Source organism: Eurytemora carolleeae, unplaced genomic scaffold (assembly GCF_000591075.1).
Source record: "Eurytemora carolleeae unplaced genomic scaffold, Eaff_2.0 scaffold368, whole genome shotgun sequence".
NCBI classification, from domain to species: Eukaryota; Metazoa; Arthropoda; class Copepoda; order Calanoida; family Temoridae; genus Eurytemora; species Eurytemora carolleeae.
Window position 1 is genome coordinate 1 of NW_019396263.1, and position 25,263 is coordinate 25,263.

The window sequence follows — 25,263 nt, forward strand, 5'->3', positions numbered from 1 at the left end:
ACGCGCTTTGTTGATATCAATCAGAATTCTGTTTGAATTAACAAATCGTCTTTATTGATGCAAGTAGAAATCTGCTTTATCTATTTGCCGGGGAAAAAAATTTGATGTGATTCTAATTTTACTTATATCAATTAGTATTTAGACTAATTCAAGTGAAATCATTCTGACCAGAAAACATCAAATTTTAAACGATATATCAATGAATGTCTTCTATATACTGATTATATTGGCCTGAAATATAATCATATTGAAAATTTGCAAAATGGCATTTCTAACAGTGTACTCGTCAAAAATATGTTGGCAAGACGACATTTAAATTTATCTTTGACATACTGAAATAGGTTCAACCCGAAGAAAGGTTAGAGTATAGAATGCCGATAGGCCCTTATTGCAAAGACGACGGATTAATTCCCTTGGTTCAACCCGTAAACACTATGCAACCAGGCTAAAGGGAATAGGGATCGTGTTGCAGTGCAGTCATGTTTTTATAGTTATGAGACATTATTTAAAGCAAGATTTATTTATTACAGATAAAACCTTTTACCAAGGATAAAACAAAGCTATGGGACTGTAGAAGTAATTTCGATTCACAACAGTACCTATGAACGCGTTGTTTGTTCATCAATGCATAAGATATCCATTCTCGTCTCTTGGAAAATTGATATTTTTCTTTTGTATAGCTTCTCTCTAAAGTACCTTGCCCCTTTTTACATTAGATACAAGGGAGCAAATTGTCAGAATTAATTACATTTTAGGCTTGAATAACGACGATATCTCCTACATTGTTGATTACAACATGGTTTAAAATGTACCGTTGTAAATTGGACATGCTTCTTTTTAAATGTAAGAACAATTGAAATTCCAACGACAGTCCCTTTTTAAACAGATAAAAAGATGAGTAATATTAGTATTGATAAAAGCTCTTTCGTAGTACAATGATAAAAAATGTCAGACAAACATATAAAAAATAGTAAGATGATTGTTTACTGTTATATAACCAGTATGAATTTTACATATATCATTACACTTATATGCATATTTTACAGAGCACATATTTTTATATGAAAAGATTTTTTAGATATTTAAAAAATAAAAATAATTTGTGTATTTTTTGTCTTTTTTTTTAATGCCTCCTTCTCCTTCTTCCTTTTCTTCCCTCTTCTCCTGCTTATGTCCAGACAGTCCACTCCTTCCTAGTTGGTTGTTGACCCCCTTCTGAAGCCTGCCAGGACCCTGAAGCCTGGATAACCCCTGCCTGGCGGGCTCCTGATGGACGCTTCGCGCCAGCGGCAGGTCCCCGGCTATGAGGAGAGCTTCGCCCCTTGTTCTAAACAAAGTATTTTTAGATTTTTTACAATAAAGTTGTGAAATTAATTTCTTTGTGAAAAAATATTTTCTGTTAAATAAATATCTATAAAAAGTAAAGAAAAGAATTATAACTATAAAAATCCGCAACAAATAATCAGTACAATCTTCTATAAAAACAAATTTGTTATTAAAATGTTATTCATTTGTAATTCATTTGGATTTGAATGCAGTATCGTTTAGATGTTTTATTACAAGAAAGAAGGTTTCGCAGATTTTTTCCCGTGAAATTTCTTTTAATTTATATATAAATTTGGCTTGTCTGTCTGTTTGTTTTTATGTTTGTTTGTTTGTTTGTATCCAATAAACGTCAAAACGGCTGAACCGATCGGGCCCACTTTTTTTGTGGGACATCTAGGGACCCCAGGGAAGGTTTATGAAAAATCAAAATTTTAAATATTTGTCTCTATCAAAATTCGATCGTCATTAAATTTTTAAAAATTTTGAAAATCCACGAAATTTTTTGTAAAAATCCGCGAATTATTTTTGTTTTGTTTTACGATGTACACAAAGAGAACATGTTCACAACTAATTTAGAAGATGGGCGCGAAGCGCCCTCTAAGGCTAGAAAGTAGGGCGCGAAGCGCCTTGAATTTCTAGTTTATCAATATTTTTTATGACATTTTGGAACGAAACAAAATTAACATTTTCCCATTGAATTTACAAGAAAGTCTATCTTTTATCAGAAAAAGAATAGTTTCCCGGATCTTAATATTCTTTGTGCCCATAACATTTTTGCATTTTGTCAATTTCGTTTTAATATTTTTTCCTTTTAAAAAATTACCTTTACAGAGGATCTTTTCTCTCTGCTAGGTGATCTTCTAAATATAATTAACAATATTTAGAATAATAATAATAATTATTATAATAATGATAATAAAATATTTATATTAATATTAATACTACTACCTATTATCCGGAGAATGGTTTAAACTATCATCGCTAGTATATCCTGTATCATGATCTCCTCTTCTACACAAAATCAAAAAATATTTTATAATAAAAACTTTTTAAAAAGTTAAAAGTCAATTTTAATAAATTTAATATAATTTCACTATAAATAAAATGAAAGAAAAGCTTCAGTTTTAACCTATGTACTTTTCATAGAAAAATGTAAAATGTTAGAATTAAAACTTAGGAATACATATTAACATTTATATTATTTAACTAAAGCAGGGGGCACAGAACACAGTTATTCGTAATTCTATTTGGATTATTTGATTTTTAAACAATCATAAAGAGATCTTGAAAGAGTAAAGGCACATGACCAAAAATAGCTTCTCGGCATGGGTCCGGTGTTCAAGGAGCACCGGACCCATGCATTTGCCAGCCCAAGTGATTAGGGCTGGTATACTTTGCATAGTGCCGGTGCTCCTGAGAGCCAGGACACATTTATAGAGTCATTTACTGTCATGAAAGCCAAGCAAAAGTGAGTTCGATTTCCATTATATCTCTTAAAAGATCTCTTTATTTATTATTTATTATTATTTTTTATTTTTTATTCTTTACTTTTTATTTTTTATTTTTTATTTATTCTTTATTTATTTTTTATAAACTAGAAATGTTTCAGGAACTGAAATGGAGACAACTGGATCATAACAGTTGTTGGATGAAATGTTCTTGAAGGATTTTCAACATTTTACTTTTTATTTTTATTTTTATTTTTTCTTTATTTTTTCTCTATTTATTTGTTACTTGTAATACAATTTTTTATCTTAAACAAAAATGTGTTTTATTTTATTTTATTTTGTTTAATCACATTGGTTTTTAAAAATGTTAATCGGTAAACCAAAAAAGCTCACACAACTCAAGGATGATCATTCTAGGTAATAAAATGGAAAAAGCTAACTCCAGCAGAAACCAGCTCCAAGCGTAAAACAAAACTTTTATAATTAAAATTGGTTTTTGAAAAAACTATTATTTTTATAAAGTTACAAAATTAAATGCTGATGAGTTCTGTGGATGAGGTTCGGTCTACCATAACATCCAGAGATGATTTCAAGGATGCTCGAGGGGAGGAAAACTTAAACTGCCAACTTTTCCAGAAGAAATTCTGAGTTGAAGCATTTTTCGAAATGTCTTCTTTAAACAAATAAATTTGACAAAGAAACTCATTTATGTGAATTACTAATACATAATAGTACCTCTTCACTCCTATAGTTTCTTTTCTACATCCATGATTGAGGAATATAAGGTTGTTTTACTATGCATAAAGATTTTAAATCTTATTTAAATTCTCAAATAGGTGTTCAAAAAAACTTTTGCTACCCACTACACATCGTTTAATTTAAGTTTATTTAAAATTCTGTGTTGATGATACTCAAACCTTACAGAGTAAAATAATAGGTTAGTTCCACATTTTGATATAATATACGTCGCGGTCTGGGTTGACTCTCTTCAGTTCTTGATATTTGTTTTTCAAATTTTTAGTTTAATTCAAGAGATTTGCGAAACCTTTACATATAAAATTAGATATAATGTCGTATTTGCTTATTCTTGTTTGGGGATTCGTCATCATAGGGTCAAACCACCTACAACCTTGATTTTACGCGTAAGTATGAGCTAATTTATTCTGTTACATTTTAGAAATTATTTTTTTTGTTCTTCTCAATTGCTCTTCAATGCAATTCAATTTCAATTTCACGTGCAATTTAATTTGATTCGACGTGGTAGGTTCACTGCAATATGGTTTTTACCTGTAAGGTATTGTGAGGGGTAGAGCTGGTATCCCTGAATACTCAGGGCTTAGGTTTCTGTAGTTCTAAATAATAATAATAATAATAATAATGATAATAATAATAATAATAATAATAATAATAATAATAATGATAATAATAATAATAATAATAATAATAATAATAATGTTTTGTTGTGATTAATTTAATGTAGTGTGTCTATACTATGCGTACCTCTGATCTTGTATATTTGGAGGAATTAGAGGATGAAGAGACCTCAACGGACTGAAGAACAACAGCTGAAGACGACTAAACATCAATATTATCATTAGACTTGAGTTTCATTTTATTCAATAAACGTAACATGTGAACTTTCGACTGTCGAGTGGCGATGTAATTTTGCCATTCAAACCTTTATCTGAGAAACAACGAGGAAGATGTTGTCTTTTCTGTATTCCTGTATTCACTAAAATAGAGAAACAACAATTGTAAATTGTCGATTTTTAGAAGAAAAAAAGAGGATATCTCCATCATTTCTTTTCAAAAAAAGGTTTTACATCATTGTAAGTTTGGTATGCACTCACATAAATTTTACAAGAAGGGGAGAATTCATTTCACATTTGGCGTACCGTCCCGTTTTTCCTTAAATTGTCTGTATTTGGCGTACCGTCCCGTTTTTCCTTATATTGTCTGTATTTGGCGTACCGTCCCGTTTTTCCTTATATTGTCTGTATTTGGCGTACCGTCCCGTTTTTCCTTATATTGTCTGTATTTGGCGTACCGTCCCGTTTTTCCTTATATTGTCTGTATTTGGCGTACCGTCCCGTTTTTCCTTATATTGTCTGTATTTGGCGTACCGTCCCGTTTTTCCTTATATTGTCTGTATTTGGCGTACCGTCCCGTTTTTCCTTATATTGTCTGTATTTGTACAGCTTACTCTAGCTAGTTAAAAGTCACATGAAATTACGTCGAAAGTCCCTTTAAGTATTTACCTTAGTTACACTGTTGTTGTTGTTGTTGTTGTTGTTGTTGTTGTTGTGTACATATCTGTTGTTGTCAGGGAGTTTCACTGAAATACCCAATTACAATTTAAAATGTCGTCTCTTCATTTGTAATCGGGTGGATGTAAGAGTTCAAAAATATAAGATTTTGATTATTTTTTATTATAAAAAAGCATAAAGGAAAAGTTAAGTATAAACAACATATTTAACGGAAAAAACAAACATTTTATAGGAATTTGATGTTAACATATTTCTTTTCTGTGTCATTTGTCCATGTGTTTACACGTGGCTTCTAGATATTAAGGGACAAAATCCTTTAGAATAAACCACTATTAAGACAATCTGTGAAAAGGGGGTCGGGGTGGGGTCTATAGTCGTATTTTGTGAAAAAAATGAGTTTTGTCATTAACTCTTATTTTCTAATCCATAAATCTGTGCAATCCGATGTAGTAGACCCCTTGATTAGGGACGCGTTGGGGAGGGGAGTGGGGCGTTAACCATAGACCCCCATGACTCTAAGCCTAATACATATTACTTACTTTCATATATATATTCGTTTTCTTCACAATTGACAATTTGTCTATATTAAAAAAATAAAATATTATATAATATAAACTATATACAAAAGTGACAAAAGATAATCGATGGCTATAGGTTGTAATATCTGAATGATTTGTTTGAAATTAAATGGATTTTTTACGGTCTAAGTCGTATGTTGCAATTTTCTAAATTTGTATGGGCGCTAAGTTATTCGGTATGAGACGTCTTTAACAAGTTTCTCCTTATAGATGCAACAGATAGATGTAAGATTAGTAGCGATCAAAAGCGCCTTTTTATCGCATTAAGCCTATACCCTCTTTCATCTCTCACGAACACTCCCTTTAATTAATGAATTTAAAACTCTATTTTTTTAATGAGGTGAAGAACGACCGCTCCCTTGACGGTGAACTAAAATATTTTCCAAAAGTTCACCCCCTAGATTAAACCTCCATTACGCCCCTGCCTCTGATGTTTCAAACTATTAATTCTTTTAGAGTAGATAGTTTGAAATATCATTTGAAGGTTTTCATCATTTATATTAAATATTTACCTATAGAATCAGTAGGTCTAGGTTGACCGGCCTTCAATCCTTCTCTGAACTCCCTGGAGACTGATCTAGCGGTTAAACTGTGTACCTGGAATACAGAATACAGATTGTAATAGGAATTTTACAGCCTTTTGATGAACATTACCGACCTATGATTCCCCCAAACAGAGGGAGTTTAAGTTACTTAACGTCCCTTGGGACAGTTATGTGAAATAACCACCCACTCTGAAAAATTCGCGCATTTTCATCTCAAAAAACTATCAAATTGTGAACAATTGAGGATCATGGGAATGTTCTTAGCTTGGTTTTGAGAATCTAAGTTGAGTGGGCTCACTTTATAGGAAAAAAATAGCTAAAATCGTAATTAACGACCAAATGCGGGTAAACGACAGGAGTAACTATGAGTACCCTTGGCAACGCTGGGTTCTCAAGTTAGTTGATAAAAATATAATAATTATTTTCAAATGTTTCCTGATGTTGTTTTGTTGAACATTTGCACAATTTAAACCAAACCTGAAACCCGTGAAACCTCCCTTTAGTCACAATTGTTTATTTTGCATAAAAACTTCCGGTGTTTTTGTTATTCATCTCTACAATATTCATTATATACACTATACACTTGTATTCTAACAGTATTCTATACCATCATCTATTCATTTAATCTAATTTTATAGATTTATCTTATAATCTTGGAAAAAAGAAAACTTTAAAAAATCCAAGGATTTTTATAGTTCAAAATAAAGGTAAAGAATAGAAATTATTTTACTTATTACTTGTAAATTAGATATTTTTACTATCCTAAAAATGATTAAAAGAAAAGAGAATACCAAATACCTATATATGCTTTTTACAACATTACATATACATAAGATTGCTTTATTGTCGTTTTCCTACTCCACTGTTCTATGGGTCCCACTGTATATATATACCTGATGAAACTTTGTTGATGACTGAGGTGTTGGTATCTTTAACATTGCTGGAACCTTTTCCACTTTCTTAACCTAGATAATCATATCATCAGTAGTTATTCACAATCAGACACTTGCTTAAAAAAATAACAATTTAGCTTGATAATGGAAAATGCGACAAAAGATTGAGAAATAATTGAAAACATCTTCTTATCATTAACTATTCATTGACAACAATCAGACAACAGCTTCAAATAACAAACGAGACAACACTTTGAACATAAAAAGAAAAAAAAACAATAATTTTATCATGAAAATGAGAAAACCGATTGAAAATGAGACAACAGAAAGAAAAGAATATGAAAATGAGACAATAGTTTGAAAATCATACTACAGATTGAAACTTAACAGTTTAATATTGAAAAATAAGACGATAACTTGAAAATAAACAGTTTAATATTGAAAAATAAGACAATAACTTGAAAATAAACAGTTTAATATTGAAAAATAAGACAATAACTTGAAAATAAACAGTTTAATATTGAAAAATAAGACAATAACTTGAAAATAAACAGTTCAATATTGAAAAATAAGACAATAACTTGAAAATGAACAGTTTAATATTGAAAAATGAGATGATAACATGAAAATGAACAGTTTAATATTGAAAAATAAGACGATAATTTGAAAATGAACAGTTTAATATTGAAAAATGAGATGATAACATGAAAATGAACAGTTTAATATGAAAATGAACAGTTTAATATTGAAAAATAAGACAATAACTTGAAAATGAACAGTTTAATATTGAAAAATGAGACGATAACTGGAAAATAATGCAATCACTCGAAGTCAAAAAACCATCTTGAATTGTGATAACAAATCTAAATTGAAAAATGGAATTTATTTAAAACTATCTTGGGAACCCAGCGCTGCCAAGTACTAAAATTTACTCCCACCGTTTACCCTCACTTGAACGATTTTACCAGAAAACTAAATTTTTGCTTTTACAGTCGACCCACTCAACTTAGAATCTCAAAACCAAGTTAAAAACACTCCCTGGGTCTCCTGGGTTCCCCAATCAAAGTTTGATGCAAATCGGTTCAGGGGTTCCTGAGTTATGATCGGACAAACAAAAAGACAGACTAACAGAGATTACAACTTTTTATATATATATATATATTAAGCTTTTAGGGCATCTTCTATTTAGATTGTGAACATGTTCTTTTTGTTTACATTTTAAAACAAAGAAGAAAAAATTTTTGCGGATTTTAAGAAAAAAAATTCGCGGATTTTCAAGAATTTCAATTTTTTTACAAAATTAAAAACCTTTAAAACACATTTTTAAAATTTTTATCATTCGTAAACCTTCCCTGTGGTCACGTGATGTCCCACAAAAAATTTGGGCCCAATCGGTTCAGCCATTTTGACGTTTATTGGATACAAACAAACAAACAGACAGACAGACGGACAAGCCAAATTTATATATAGATATAGATAAAGACCTGAGGTTTCATCCTCTGCTGTGATGAAGGTTTAGCTTGAAACATAGATCTCAAATCTTGAACTGAAAATTCAGAAATTAAAAATATATTTTTAACATATAAAAATTGACATCTTAAAAAATACACATCGTTTACTCAGTAAAAATATTTAGAACTGCAATGCAAAAAGTGCATTTTAATTTGTCCATTTTAATTTTTAAAAATCATTATAAAAAACGTTGGTTCATGATTTCCTTTTCGATGAGATTCATTTAAAGTGATATCTGACATTAAATTTTTGTTCAATAATTTAAAAATTGCGATATTGAACTCTATCGAATTGATAAGAAACCCGTCAAGAAATTCTATCAGTTTTCGACAGGCCGAACTAAATATTCTATAAGTATTTTAAACATTAGAAATTTTAATCATTGCGGAAGAAAATTTTTTTCATGAAAAAAAAATCCTTTATTTCATTATGAGAGAAATTAAACATATTTTTGATATAATACCCGAAGGGAGGATGGGGGCCTCCAGAGAATCGTCAGGGGCGTCCAGATAATCCTCATCCGGGATACAAGGGGCGGGACCAGACCCTGGGGGCTCAACGGGGGGTAGGTGAGAGCTAGGGCGGATCTGACGAGATTTATTTTCACATCTAAAATATTAAGTTTCTCATTTTTTTCCACAAAAGTGATTATCTTTCTTTAACTTGATCTGTCAGGTCGTCTTTTTCTTGGTGGTCTGCTCTGCAACCCATTTCTACATATCATTTCCCAATTTTCTTTAAAGGGATAGACCGGCTATGTAAGGTAGTTGAACTGAGTATGCGGTGTTGTGGAAAGCTTCTTTAGGATTCATTTGAGACGTCGTAATTCAGTAATTAAAAAAAAAAACGATTCTGAAAACGTATCCACCCCCAAAGTAAGAGTTTTGAACTTCAAATTTGCCCTCAAACTTAGGATTTACAGATCTTTAAAAAGTTTTATATGTCTCAAATGAATCCTAAACAAGCTTTCCACAACACTGCATACTCAGTTCAACTACCTTACATAGCCGGTCTGTCCCTTTCAGTGGACTGTCCGCAATAAAAACTTTTAACCCTTTTGTTTAAAAGTTTACACTATAGACATCGAGTTCAGTTGATTTGGCTCAACCTCGACCAAGAGTTTTAGCTTCTCATCAAATTTCATAAAATCTATTTTTAATAATTTTTAATGATAAAAATGTCAAACTTACTTAAGATTGAATGATGTTGGCCCCCCTCCACTCTTGGATAAATTATCCTCCTCTCTAACCTCCCTGGGGCCTCTTTGTCCTCTGGCCTCAGCTTCTTGAGGTCCCCTGGACTCGGTTATTTGAGGACCCTTGGGACCCAGAACTGTGACCTCGTTTGGTGCATAGGATACACGCTTCTCTACAGTTCGTTTAGAAACATGTTTCATTTTAGGAGGTAAAGGAGGTGTCAGATCATCCTAATACAAATTTCATTTTAAATAATTTTAATTATTTCTTTTTAAAAAGTGGAACAAAACAATATATAATATTTTTATTTTGGAAAATGATTCTTTAATAAAAATGTTTTTCATCTTGTTTGTTTCTGTTCCCTCACCGATCAATTTAGACATAAGTTGTATCGTATGTAAATAATAAATATATCTCGATGTTTGATTTTTATTTTAATTTTCTATTTCCTTTAATTTTCAGCTGTTTAATGCACCTGTACTGAGTTAAAATGGAATCAAGTTTTTGCAACAAACTCTGATATTCTAATCCCTATATATTTGCAAACTATTTCTAAGACCTTTGATATTACAAACTTAGATTTAGTTTACACTGTCGAAGGTTTCAAATATATAGGGATTAGACAATTTAAGTTTATGGCAAAGACTTGCAATCCGATGAAAAACATATTTATTATAAAATAACATATTTATTATAAAATAACATATTTATTATAAAATAAAATATTTATTATAAAATAAAATATTTATTATAAAATAACATATTTATTATAAAATAACATATTTATTATAAAATAANATAACAAAGATTTGGTCAACGAGAAATCAGTAAATTTGACCAAATTCAAATTCCATCCGCCTTTATGAAGTTACAGTTTTGTAGCTAAACTCCATTTGATTTAAAAGTTTCGAGCTCAAATTAGAGGACTTTTTAATGGGATTCCATTGGTCAAGTCTAACGGAACGTTTACCCCATAAGAGATAGGAAAAAAAATTGAAAATGAGTTTTCGTGGTGAAAAATCAAGAAATCAAATAAACTTCATAACTTTGCAAATTTTTGCTAGAAGTATGTTTAAAAGTTTGTAAAATCGGACGAATTTTTCTCTGTTTTTAATAAAAAAGTTTTTGATTAATACAATTTTTTACTAATTTTCCTTTTTCATAATTCCGTAAAAAAACTAATATGATTTTATTTTTTCTATAAAAAATGGATTCCCTGTTCTCTTTTCTTTATTTCTTCTTGAAATCTCCGGATACCATCTGACACACTACAAATAATCAAATATTAGTATTCCCAAATAGAACTGTGACCAAGTTAAATGAACAGCGAGAAGTAGTTGACCTACGTAGAATAAGTTGAGCGAATTCTCTTGTGCGCCGGTTCAAGTTCAAGGGCTCAACTTAGTCTAGATATTTCAACTATTTCTCGTTATTCCTCAAACTGGGAACTTTTGAATGAAGGGATCATACTCAGGGGAGAAACTAATCTTCTTTTATGCAAGTGAATGAGATTAACTTAACCCATTAATTCATAAGTTTCCAGCTTCAATTTGAAACAAAAGTGCCAACATTTAGTTTTATTAGAATAAACATAAAAAATACCAAATTTTAGTTAAAATACAACCCCTCCCCGCCTCCCCCTTAATGCAGTGTACATCCTACAAATGAATTGAGTAGATAAGACTTTTACATTTATGGCGATTTAATAAATTCCAGTTTAAATTTTTCGGACTCAAGATACTCAAACAGATATAATGAATTTACTTGATGGTTGGAAACTCAGAGGTCTCATCCTCACTTTCTTCCACAGTTTCAGAGTTAGTCTCAGACATATCAGAGTTTCTTTCGCCGTTTCTCACCATCTCTCCACCATTTATACCATGATATACGCCCTGGATATTCTCTCCACCTCTAAGAGTCTGCCTTCTAAATTTTCTATTGTACTCTCCGCCTTTTTTAATGTCGTCTTCTCTAGTTTTGTTGAAATCTCGAAGATTTTGTTCCCGCTGTTCCTTTAGCTCACTAATTTCTCTCTCTGTCCGTGTTTTACCGTTCTGGCTCACGCTCATCGTCTAAAAACACAAGTTTTTTAGCTCAATAGGGTTTACCGAGGGGAGGAAGGCCAGCCACAACAGTTTCTTCTCCGAGCCACCTTCTCCTCAATTTCTCCTCGAAATTCTCGTCTTTCGATTTTATGTGTTTTAAAGTTTCCAATTTTCAAAGGAAAAACTATTTTTTCTATCTTGCCACGTTAGAGCATAAAATATGATTAGACTAAAGTATTGCAATGATTAAATTATGTTGGAATATTCAAACCCATGAGAATGTATGGATGTAAAACTTTATTTATGTAAAACTTAAATCTCTAACCTTCGTGATATAAAATAAATAGGAAAATATATGGCATACCTCTGCCTATCATTTTCCCCATGGAACCACCCGGAAAAATTCTATGGTTTTCACTATAATTAAAAAAAGATTAAAGTTTTATAAACTTATTATTTGCAGCATTCAACACCAGGAATGTCTGAAAATGTGCGTAAAATGGTGAACATTTTTAAGGACATTAAACTTGATTAAACTAAGATTTCTAGGTGGCTCGGATCAGAAAATGAGGAGAATGTGGCTTTTCGTACTCCATTACTTACTCTCTCCTCTCCATTAATATATGCATCACTTCTCCTACATACTCCATTCCTTACTCTCTCCTCTCCATTAATATTATTCATCACTTCTCCTTGATACTCCATTCCTTACTCTCTCCTCTCCATAAATACTATTCATCACTTCTCCTTGATACTCCATTCCATACTCTCTCCTCTCCATAAATACTATTCATCACTTCTCCTTGATACTCCATTGCTTACTCTCTCCTCTCCATAAATACTATCCAATACTTCTCCTTGATACTCCATTCCTTACTCTCTCCTCTCCATAAATACTATCCAATACTTCTCCTTGATACTCCATTCCTTACTCTCCTCTCTCCATAAATACTATTCAACACTTATCCTTGATACTCCATTCCTTACTCTCCTCTCTCCATAAATACTATTCATCACTTCTCCTTGATACTCCATTCCTTACTCTCTCCTCTCCATAAATACTATCCAATACTTCTCCTTGATACCCCATTCCTTACTCTCCTCTCTCCATAAATACTATTCATCACTTCTCCTTGATACTCCATTCCTTACTCTCTCCTCTCCATTAATATATTCAACACTTCTCCTTGATACTCCATTTCTTACTCTCTCTTCTCCATTAATACTATTCAACACTTCTCCTTGATACTCCATTCCTTACTCACTCCTCTGCATTAATACTATTTACCGCGTATCATAGTCTCCTTATGTATTCTAATTAGTGGCCATTTAACCAAGCAATTAATCCTACATATTGTAATTAAACACTGTAATTAAACTTGGGAAACTATTATCCTTCTATAAATTAGAATCATTAGAATCTTAGAAAATTCGCATCGTTCATTGTGAACATACCAATTAAAAAAGATTGTTTTAAGGGACTTCAAGCTTAGTTTCAATTGACCCTCTCAAAGAAGGCAATGCCTGATTCACAACAGAATCTTTAAAAGCTTTATTATGAATTTCTCCAGAAAAGTGATTTGCACATTTACTTCAGGAAAATAGAAAGGAAATATCAGAACTTAAAAACTTTTAAACCTAGAAAAACAACAATATCTTCCATAATCTTGATCAGATAAGGGTTTAAGAATAACGTTGTATATACAATTAGGGCTTTGCGATCTGTAAATGGAGTGTGACTTGAAATAAATATACCTGTGCAAACCTGACATTTTTTATAATACCGCTCATTTCTACACTGCAAATACAACCTATTGTTCACTTGGATTATTGTGATGATTGATTAAGAATCGGAGAGAAATAACTGAAAAAAAGCTGCTAACTAAAACATTAAGTGAATAAGTAAGTTACTGGGTCATTATATAAGAATGGATGAGTGCGATGAATGCAAAGATTGTAACTAAGGATGGATGAATGGGATGAATGTAAGGATTGTAACTAACGATGGATGAATGGGATGAATGCAAGGATTGTAACTAACGATGGATGAATGGGATGAGTGCAAGGATTGTAACGCTACTGCAGCATCAACTTGTTTTAATTATTTCAAGGTTTCCGTTAATCATACAAACCATTATATAGAAAATATAGAACACACTAGACACATAAAAGAAAAAAAATATTTTTTAAATAATTTGCAGCATTTCTTATTTTGCTTAAAACGTAGAATTTGTTTTCTTTTTTAAATGTGTATCGTTGAAATCACTAAAAAAAACTTTTTATGTTTAAAAATGAACGATTGTATAAAAAATCTATGTCGAACCATGTACTACGTAAAGTACAAATATTATTTAATCTAAAAAATGTTAATATTACAGGTTTGCCTGGAAGGGATTGAATAAAAGGAAATGACATGCTTTCTATCCATCAACTCCTATATATACACTACATACACGTCCTACCCCCTCTATACTATTCTTATACCGGATATAGTTCATGGAGTATATATAGAGGGTATACGTAGAGATATCTTGGAGTATATACATAGGAAGTATACATAGAGATATCTTGGAGCATATATATACATAGGAGGTATACGAAGAGATATCTTGGAGTATATATAGGAGGTATACGTAGAGATATATTGGAGTATATATATATAGGTGGTATACGTAGATATTTGGTAAATTTTATTGTTTTATAAAAAATTTGTTATTTGATTAGAGTCTGTAGTAAATAGTAAAAAAAGCTTGCATATTCATGAAATAAAATTTATACAATTCTTGCATTTAATTCTGGAAATTCAGAAAAATGATGTTGAACACAGTACACAGGACAGTTACACTCATGATACAAATATGTGTGTGTAAGGTAAAATGACAGTTTTTGAAATATTTTCGTCTGAAGGCTCCGCCCTACATTCATACTTTCTTCACTTTTCACATTTTCTAATATTCTATTCTTTAGTCTGAAATAAATTATGTACATTTATTCCTACCTTCTAGAATAGTATTTTATTATATTTGAATATCCACCACAGACTGAGAAGTTAAAAAGTAGTTAAAAAAGAGTTATTAATTATTTACACCTACAATTTTTTAACTAATAGCATGTACCAAAGCTACCTACGTAAAACAACCCTCCCCCCCCCTCCACGGCCAACATATCCGGACTTCTTCATCATCACTGGGACACTGACATACTTTCATGAAGCTTTAAAAAATTGTTGATTTTCTGTTAATTTGTTGTAATGTGTACACATAAAAAGAGAAACTGAGGGATTTTTATTAATTACGGATATTCATAAAGTCTGGAGGAAAAGGCGATAAGAAAAAATCATCCAACCCCTTTTTTCTAAACGGTTTAGGATTTAAAACTCAAAACCTTCATTATTTATGATGTTAGAATATATTGAAACTAGGCTAACCAGGGTGCTTCGCGTCTATCTTCTAATTGTGAACATTTTCTCTTTGTAAACATAGTAAAATAAAGACAAACAAAAAATTCGCAGATTTTATAAAAACAAAATTCGTGGATTTTCAAAATTTTCAAAAATCAAATTTTGTTAGAGGCAAATTTTTGAAATTTTGATCATCCATAACCTTCCCTGGGGTTATGTGAGGTCCCACAAAAATGTGGGCCCGTTCGGTTCAGCCGTTTTGACGTTTATTGGATACAAACAAACAGTCACCCAGACAAGCAAAGTTTATATAAAAATTATTCTTCTACAATATTGTTGTGCTTTATTATATTATAAATCAAGAACAGATACTTTTGTGAAATATCTGTGATTATAAAATGTGGTATAGTACCTTGTTTGTAGCAATACACTGGATATAGTTGGAGTTTAGGACTGCATTCTCTGAAGTCATAATTACAGCTCCATCCTCGTTTATGTAGTAGTCTCGTTTATACTGCAGGTCAAAACAAGAACATTTTTCAATATTTTACGTTTACACTTAGCTTTGCTATTGGATTTTCAAAACTGTCTTGAAAGAAAAAACTTTTGATTAATGTTCAGAAATTGACATAATCTATATCTATAGTGAATGGCTGAGATTGTAGAGACGACCAAAAACTCTTAAAATGTGACGATCTCAAGGTTAAATTATGTTTTCTTACTTGAATAAATTTATTTTATGATTTAGCAAAGAAACAACCAAGTTTAACATTACTGCAAGGTATCATGAATATTAGGAAACTGACAGTATACATTCGAATGTGGGATATATGGGAACTATATAGTTTCAGTAGAAGTAGATATTTCCATTTACTGATAGCGCCGATTGAAGGATTCATAACTCTAATTGGATAATGAAATAGATAGAAAGATAGTTGTTACCGTCGTACTATTTCTATTGGTTCAGAATAGACAACAAACACATGACTGAACCCCGATTGGATCAGACGCTAATGGACTCGGCATACAGGAGTGATTCTGTACAATCGCCTTTGAAGTCTCATCCTTTTTTAGGTAGCCCTGTATCTCCCAGTTTTAAAGGGATTGTTTAGATATTTGTTTAATGTGGAAGGTACTAATTATTTAACCGAGGTTTAAAATCTTAACAAAATTATATTAGAACAATAATGGTTTTCACCATAATTTCTCATTTAATCAAGAACGTATACAGGGAGCATGGGGGCATGGGGGCATTGCCCACACCAAGACCCCTCCCCCCCTGAAACTCAGAGCTATCACACTTTTCAAATCTGAAACTGAAGAGTGAAGAATATTAAAAACATTAATTTGCTGTTTTTTCTACTATTTTTGTTTGATGGAGAGATAAAGTAGTCCTTGCACGGTAATTGGACTGTAAAGTGTATATATGTACCTTTAAAGTCTCCAAGAAGCCAAATTTTTTGAATTTACAGAACAAATTTTGCGCTTTGCGCATATTTTGCCAACCCCCCCCTAGATTTATTTCTGTAAACGCCCTTGCATTCAATGTTAAGACGACAGAAACTTATATCTTGACAAAGTCTTTTTCAAGAACGAAAAAGGCAAATTCATTTATTTTGCTAATTTGTCGTGTTTAGAGCCTCTGGTAAATTCGAGAAGTAAAATTAAATTCATTTCCGTCAAAATCTAGACCTTGTTCAATTCATAACTGGGCTGAGCTTTTGAAATTAGGGGTTTAAAATTTTTCTCGATTTTTTATTGGTTGATATTTGAACTTTAAGCAATGTAAGACCAATAATAAAATTGGGTTTGGGGTCTACACATTCAATAGTTCCCAGCGCAGATTTTATTCAATTCCTGCGAAAAAAACGAAAATGAAGAAAAATATTCCTTGTTGTCAATAGAGTGTGGTCCGCAGTCTAGTTTCATGAGTCCTTTATCTCTTTCTTCTATGATTCCACAAGAAGTAACACTAGCAGTAGGGTTGGCAGGCTGGATCAGGTAAAGATCACCAGTTGTTCTAAAATTTAAAGATTTCAATTCAACCATTCCTTACCCGAACCTTACTTATTTTACCTTAACTAACCCAACCTTATCTAATCCAACCTTACCCAAACCTTACTTATTTTACCTTAACTAACCCAACCTTTCCTTACCCGAACCTTACTTATTTTACCTTAACTAACCCAACCTTATCTAATCCAACCTTACTCAAACCTTAACTAACCCAACCTTATCTAATCCAACCTTACCCAAACCTTACTTATTTTACCTTAACTAACCCAACCTTATCTAATCCAACCTTACTCAAACCTTACTTATTTTACCTTAACTAACCCAACCTTATCTAATCCAACCTTACTCAAATCTTACTTATCCTACTTTACCAAATCCAACCTTATCTAATCCAACCTTACTCAAACCTTACTTATCCTACTTTACCAAACCCAACCTTATCTAATACAACCTTACCCATACCTCACTTATCTTACCCTACCAAACCAAACCATATATAATTCAACCTTACACAAACCTGACTTATCTTACCCTACCAAACCCAACCTTGCCCAACCCTGACTTATCCTAACTTAGCCCATTACAACATTACCAAATCCAACCAAACCCTACCTTACTCTAAACCCAATCTTAACCAAGCCATCCAAATCTTGACGACCCCCCTCCCGACTTACCTAGCAGAAGAGATAGATTCCTCTCCTGAGTTAACAGATCCCTTAGATAATCGTCTTTCAATACTCGCCTAAACATTTATTAAATATTACACGTGTAATGTAATAAATGTTTTAATTTAAACTAGGCTTTTAGGCTGCTTCACACCCCATCTTGTGAACATATTCTCTTTGTATACTTTGTAAAACAAAATTTCGTGGATTTTCAAAATTTACAAAATTCGAATTTTGTTAGAGGCAAATTTTTAAAAATTCGATTATCCATAGACCTTCCCTAGGTTCATATGAGGTCCCACAAAAAAGTTGGGCCGGATCGGTTCAGCCGTTTTGACGTTAATTGGATAAACACCCAGACAAGCAAAGTATATATAGATGTATGCTTTCTTCCATGACATTTTAAACCCTAATTTTTTTATATTATTTGGAAATATTTTTAACTTTTTGACAGAAATTTAAATGTTTGATACCACAGGTCTAGTAGAATGGTATCAATAATTGTAATTTTGTTATTTCTTTTAAAACTGCTTTAAACATTGATATGTAAAGCAGTCAGAGGTGAAGTGTATGTATGAAAAATGATTCATGTTTATCTATGGAATTTCTGAAATATCACCTGACTATAAGGATTATTTGGGAGTTGAATAGCTTTCTCAATCCACTTCCGATGTTCCCTGTAAGCTATACTTCCTAGAAAATATAAAATTATTACAAAATGTAATGAAGACGACATGACAACAATTTAATCCTTCTGATCAAAAATGATGTTATTAAAAAACGTCAAAATATTTCCATCCAAATCTTTCATTACAATCATAAATATTTTTGACTTTATTGCTTTATTGCCTTCTTGGACCCCTACACCAGGAAGAAGAGCAGGGTCCAGCCCTATCTATTCCTGGAGGAGGAGCAGGGTCCAGCCCTATCTAATCTATACCTGGAGGAGGAGCAGGGTACAGCCCTATCTATATCTGGAGGAGGAGCAGGGTCCAACCCTATCAATATCTGGAGGAGGAGCAGGGTACAGCCCTATCTATACCTGGAAGAGGAGCAGGGTCCAGCCCTATCTATACCTGGAGAAGGAGCAGGGTCCAGCCCTATCTATACTCTGGAGGAGGAGCAGGGTACAGCCCTATCTATACCTGGAAGAGGAGCAGGGTCCAGCCCTATCTATACCTGGAGAAGGAGCAGGGTCCAGCCCTATCTATACACGGAGAAGGAGCAGGATCCAAACCTATCTATACCTGGAGAAGGAGCAGGGTCCAGACCTATCTATACCTGGAGAAGGAGCAGGGTCCAGACCTATCTATACCTGGAGAAGGAGCAGGGTCCAGCCCTATCTATACCTGGAGAAGGAGAAGGGTCCAGCCCTATCTATATCTAAAGGAGGAGCATGGTTCAGCCCTATCTATATCTGGAAGAAGAGCAGGGTCCAACCCTATCTGTACCTGGAAGAGGAGCTGAGTCCAACCCTATCTATATCTGGAAGAGGAGCAGGGTCCAACTTTATCTATACCTGGAAGAGGAGCATGGTCCAACCCTTTCTCTATCTGGAAGATGAGCAGGGTTCAACCCTATCTATACCTGGAAGAGGAGCAGGGTCCAGCCCTGGCGATTCTCTTGAACCCTCCATCTCTTCAGGCTCACCAGGTTTATCCGGGTTTAGATCAATACTGGAGGCAGGTTCAGTATCATTCATTCCAGAGTTAGGAGCCCCAGAAACATTCTATACAATATATAACTTATTCTAATGTAAATAGAAACCGATCTTCGTTCATATCATCTACATAAAGACTGTTGAGACGATTAAAATTACACTTGAATATAAATACATTTTACAGTTTGAAAATAAAATAATCGATTTTAAAGGAATATACTGTAATTTATGTTTCAAGTGTTTTTATTGCCTACAGGCACTTAATTTCTAAAGTCATATTATGAACTTATGGATCAGAGTAAAATATTACTAAGTTAACTGCTTGTTGAGTTATTCTTAAAGGGACTGTAAGCGTAATTTCGAGTGACCCTACACGCAAATATGGTAGTGCCCGATTTACAAAGGTACCCTTACAACCTTAATCTAATCAAAAATGTAAATTTTCTGACTCGAAAGGTAGTTAATTCTGATAATTTCTCAATTGTTTCTTGTAAGCAAGAAATACACAAGTCACTAATGCAGGGAAACCGCAAATGAAATAAAACATTGGAAACATTAAAATCTAAATAATGCTTGATCAGACAACGCTGTTAATGACCCATATCGGACATTGTCACCTGTGCAGAGAGGTTAAAGTGAAATTACGCGCTCAGTCCCTTTATTCCTATTTTAACTTATATTATTTTAGTATTGAAGTGAACTCATTGAGTTTTATTATGCTTGTAAATTGGTTTTATTTTTCATGATATATAATCATGGATCAAAGGAAAATTGAGTTTTTGCCGCAAACTAAAATTTATAATCCCTATATATCTGCAATCTAATGGTGTTAACCTTGAACAGAATTCATTGTTTAAAATATCAAAGGTCTTCGACATCGGAGTTTAATTGCAAAGATAAGGGGATTAAAAATTAGAGTTTGTGGCAAAACCTCATTTCCTTTGATTTATTTGTTATGGTTATTCAATTTCCCTCACTACGTGTATGACTTACTTACAAAAGATCTTGCCTCATCAATTGAAAACTAAAATCCCGAATCAATCTCAAAATATCCCGCCTCAGCCCCTGACCAGAGCTATTTTCAGTTAAGTATGATTGTGTAATGTGATGTGATTATGTGAATTCTTACAGAAATATCATTTATAATTTTCCCTCCATAAAGGTTCACAGACGAAATCATTTAGTCTTGCAACATTAGACATTTATGCGTATCTAGTCATTTTAACAATTCATCAAATATCTTAGCAGTATTAGAATTTACAAAAGAGAATAGATTTTAAAAATGTCAATCGTGATTTTTGGTAATTTAATAATTTTAATCAGCAATCTTAGACGAATGTTTTTTTCCTTCATTTTTATAATAAAAACTAAAAAATTCACTATTTTTTAACAAATATTTTTTTTTTAATTAGAATTTAAGGGTGCTCTAACCTGTGCATCCTCAGAATCAGTTTCTAGTTCCCTGCCATCCTTTTCACAAAATCCGCCATTTTGAGACTATTTTTAAAAACAGAAAGGATAATAATCCGCCATTTTGAGACTATGTTTAGAAACAGAAAGGATAATAATCCGCCATGTTGGGAGTATTTTTAGAAACAGAAATTATGAAAATTCGCCATTTAGGGACTATGTTTAGAAACAGAAAGGATAATAATCCGCCATGTTGGGAGTATTTTTAGAAACAGAAATTATTATAGTTCGCCAATTAGGGACTCTTTTTCGAAACAGAAAGTATAATGGACCTTCATTTTGGAACTCTTTTTAGAAACAGAAAGGATATAAAAACCGCAATTTTTAATGGACTCAATTTAAAAAAAACAGATAGGATAAAAACTCAACATTTTAGGGTATATTTAAAGAAACGGAAAGGATAAAGGTCCGCCATCTTGGGACAAATTTTTGAGAGAAAGGATATGGTCTGCCATTTTGGATCAACTTTTGGAAACAGAAAGGAAAGTGGTTCACAATTATGGGACTATTTTTAGAAACAGAACGGACTATTTCATAGAAACAGAAAAGACTATCATGTCTGGCCGAATTCTTGAAAACAGCAAGGATAATAATTGATTATTTTAAGCTTTTTAACCATCATTAATTTGTCTGAAGGGTTTGAATTCCTTGAGTTTTACTAAACCAGGTTTGGTGGAGACCTCACGATTCTTTGCCTCAGTTACACCTGTTACATTGGTTTTTCAAATCATAAATATTTAAAATACAGTGGAACCAGAAAACTGTGGAATAAGGAAACGACAATTATAAATTTTTCTGTTGTAATTGGTGGGAAAATCGTTTTTTTTTAAAATCAATTTTGTTTATATTTGTTACAATACATTTTTTAAAATAAAAAATTATTTTATTCTAAGAGATAATTAATTGGACAACTTAAACAAACGTTATTATCTAATGGAGTTTTTATGCAGGAATATGAAAAAAATATCATTACAAAAAGTAAAAATTTAAAGATTCAACTGCAATACAATTGTATACGCGAGAAATATGTAAAAAAAATGACAGCGATGAAAATTAATCAAATTAAAAACAATTGTTTTTGTTTGTGAAGTTTTAATATTTGACATCAGGTTGCCAAGATATTAGGATTATGAAAATATAGCCCTTCCATAGAGTAAGGTTTTATCATATACCTTGTAGAATATCATACACAAAGTCACTAAAATCAAAAAACTCCTTTTTTAAATTCAAATCTAAAATTTTTAAGAACGATCAGATTAAAAAAACTTTTTGATACAAAATGTTCGTACTGTTACACTTTCCCGCTTACTGCGAATACTGAATGAGAAAAATGTGGAAAAGGGTGAATAAGATAAATCAAAGATTTTTTATTAAAACAAAAACTTGAACTTATGCTTTAAATGCTTGACGAGAAAGAAAGATTACAATAAGGCAGAAAAATAAAAAAATAAAGACATATATATAGTGTAACATTGGTCTTGATCTAAGTCTATATATTTTGCATAAATTATCATTATTTTTTCTCTCTATCATTTAAAAAATCCTTGATTCTCACTGCTGCATCATTGTTTATAATTAGTAAAGTTTAGACTAGTAATTAATCAACCAAAACATACAAAATAAAAATAAGATAAAAAACATGTTTTCAGAACCCCGCTTTAAATCCGAGTTTTTTATTAAATATTAAGAGATATCTGTTGTAGTGTACACGGAACTTAACGACACATATGTTGGATTTTAGTAATTTTCTTAAGTAAAGGTTAGGATATAATATAATTGAATTCTCCTTCTCAAACTTTATTTTTCCGGAAAATCTTGTTATAAAAATCTCCTTGGTTACTAAAATATCTCATTCGTCAAAGGATGCCATCTCAAAGACGAATGTAGGTACCAAATATAATAATTATCAAGTACAATAAGTGGCAACAGAGAATTATGGACCATGGATTTTACACGACGTCAAAAGTGTCAGATATAACAAAATTAGTTGACATGTTTTTCAACATTAAATAAGTGTAAAAACAGAAAATAAAGAATACATATAATTTCATTTACTGTAAGATAAACACTTTATTCTAAAATTATCATTATTATCAATAATTTTGTCGGACACAAAACCTTAGTTGATACTTGTGACGTAAGAATACAGCTGTACTGAAAGTGTTCAAATAATACAGCTGTACTGAAAGTGTTCAAATAATACAGCTGTACTGAGAGTGTTCAAATTCTACGTTGCCATCTATTGTACTAGAATCTATTTGGAAGGGACCTTCTTCAGTCCCTTTTTTCATACTTGGGTCCATGAATAATAAACTTAATTAATTTTCTGGCAAACCGTCATTAAACTCATCATTTTAAAAAGAAGACCAAATTTAATGAGTTTTGGTTCGCCATTAAAGTATAATGCATTTTGGCTAACCTTGTATCCTTTTAAAAACCTACCCTTCTGTACAGAGAAAATTTAATAATGACGCTAAGATTAAAATTGAAAATAAAAGAGTATCCCAAAAGATTAACAATTATGTGTTCACAAATATTTGTTGGTTTCAGACAAAGATATTTTACACAGGGCCGTAGAGTTATTACACAATTTTTTTTGGGACGCTTTGTGGATCTTCAATAACTTTAAATAGTTTTGATCAACAACGATACCTGATGTTGAATTTTTAAGAATAGAATAAATTGTCATTTTATTTAACAATTTCCTCTATATTCAACTGTACACCTTACACTGGGGGAATAGTACGCACTGCGTCACAGTTCACGGTTCCGTGCGTCAAATACTCCAGCGCTAATCAACTTTAAGTATAGATACGCGAGGGCATAAATGCGTCAAATATGTCTGGTATTCACTTTATAAGTGTTTTAACAACTAATTACGTGTCTAGCATCCACATTTTCCTTTCAATCAAGGATTTGAAGATTAAGATACATTTCATAATCAACTCTTGAAAAAAATAATAAAACATATTTATAATATAATTTCAATAAATTACTTTAATCCTTTTTCATCCTAGGACTAATGCTTATTGTTCAATTCAAATTTTGATCAAAACAAAATCGTTAAATAAATTATAAGTGGGTAATTTTCTAATGGGCGTATACAGAGTGGGTAAGGGGGCAGTGCCCCCTTGACCTGTAAAGGCGTAACCTCCCTAGGACTTTTCCCTTTTCAAGAGTGAAGAACATAAAAAAATATTTTGCTGTTCATTCAGTGCACTATTTAAGAAGATTGTATCAGTGGACCAGAGCCACCATGACAGAAGTCTGAATGAAAAATCTATTTAGAATGCATATTCATTCTAATTGGATGGGCGTTATCATGGATATCGAAATAAGATTGATAAAAATGTAACTCAACAATAATAAGGTTCTTTTATATTTGTTTAGATAGTTTTTATTGAACCTGTACGCCACAACGCATCTAACACTAATGATAGTTTAATTATAGATGCTAAATATTAATTGGTCAAATAATATTCATTCAGTATTTAATTTAGATATGGACAAACATAAAGGGATATTCATGGCAGGAAGCGGCGGGGTTTATCTCGAAGGGATGAAGTTGTGGAAAAATTCTTAAGAGGTCATGGATTACATTTTATAAATAAGATTTACAATATTAATTTTTTATATTACTTTTGATCTCCGAATTCCTTACAGTTTCTGTTCCACATCAATTCAAGTTTCACACAAACCATCTCCCTTATTTCTAATAAACATCAAAGTAAATACATAATCTATATTATAAAGCTCTTCGCTTAAATATATGCACAAAAAACGAAAAACGCACACAATACTCGAAAAAAATAGTAATTTCTCATTTGCACTTTTGTGTCATTTGCACATTTGTGTCATTTGCACATTTTTTTTTATTTTTTTTAGCCTAGCACAATTTTTTAAAATGGTTTAATCTTTTTAAATCTTCTGATATGGCCTGAAAATCGCAATTAAGAGCTATAACGATCTAATATGATGTGGGACACCCTGTATGTTAGCTACAGCTGGCCAAACGGCTGGACCGAATGTGCTGAAATTTTTGAGGGAACCCATGCATGGGTGCCCGGGTAGGAACAAAGGCTGTAAAAATCGAAATTTTTTTTTCCAAAATAATTTTTTTTCTTTCAAAATACGGGCACTCCATCTGGTTTCTTGTAAATGCTTAACATTTATCTTTATTTCCAACTCCAAAACATTAGTGCATTTCCTGTAAGTATTTTTATATTTCATAAATTAATATTA

General features: G+C 31.9%; 2 protein-coding genes across 2 annotated transcripts; both read right to left on the bottom strand.

Annotated features, from left to right (window-relative positions):
• Positions 1–504: 504 nt before the first annotated feature.
• On the bottom strand, positions 505–9,991 carry LOC111699612 (probable serine/threonine-protein kinase samkC). The gene is made up of 11 exons (XM_023470324.1): positions 9,760–9,991; positions 9,033–9,178; positions 8,542–8,603; positions 7,058–7,129; positions 6,132–6,216; positions 5,033–5,109; positions 4,275–4,349; positions 4,062–4,126; positions 2,275–2,337; positions 2,150–2,186; positions 505–1,327 (listed from the first exon to the last, which is right to left on the bottom strand). The coding sequence occupies exons 1-11, from the start codon at positions 9,963–9,965 to the stop codon at positions 1,169–1,171; spliced, it is 1,047 nt and encodes a 348-aa protein (XP_023326092.1). The 5' UTR covers positions 9,966–9,991; the 3' UTR covers positions 505–1,168.
• Positions 9,992–10,963: 972 nt separating this feature from the next.
• LOC111699629 (uncharacterized) lies at positions 10,964–23,747 on the bottom strand. The gene is made up of 10 exons (XM_023470351.1): positions 23,674–23,747; positions 21,669–21,727; positions 20,983–21,021; positions 19,479–19,620; positions 18,511–18,584; positions 17,901–17,968; positions 17,101–17,230; positions 15,623–15,724; positions 11,530–11,837; positions 10,964–11,033 (listed from the first exon to the last, which is right to left on the bottom strand). Exons 1-10 carry the CDS (start codon positions 23,708–23,710, stop codon positions 10,964–10,966), a joined length of 1,029 nt encoding a protein of 342 aa, XP_023326119.1. The 5' UTR covers positions 23,711–23,747.
• Between the last annotated feature and the right edge of the window lie 1,516 nt (positions 23,748–25,263).

Bases quoted from the DNA above. Each gene is read 5' to 3' on its own strand.
- LOC111699612 (XM_023470324.1), bottom strand. From the start codon at position 9,965: ATGAAACATGTTTCTAAACGAACTGTAGAGAAGCGTGTATCCTATGCA. The intron at 6,217-7,057 runs GTATATATATAC...TCTGTATTCCAG, and splicing joins CATCAACAAAGTTTCATCAG to GTACACAGTTTAACCGCTAG. The intron at 5,110-6,131 runs GTAAATATTTAA...TGGGTATTTCAG, and splicing joins TAGACCTACTGATTCTATAG to TGAAACTCCCTGACAACAAC.
- LOC111699629 (XM_023470351.1), bottom strand. From the start codon at position 23,710: ATGACAATTTATTCTATTCTTAAAAATTCAACATCAG. The intron at 21,728-23,673 runs GTATCGTTGTTG...CCAATGTAACAG, and splicing joins TCTTAAAAATTCAACATCAG to GTGTAACTGAGGCAAAGAAT. The intron at 21,022-21,668 runs GAATTCAAACCC...TTTTGTGAAAAG, and splicing joins CTGGTTTAGTAAAACTCAAG to GATGGCAGGGAACTAGAAAC.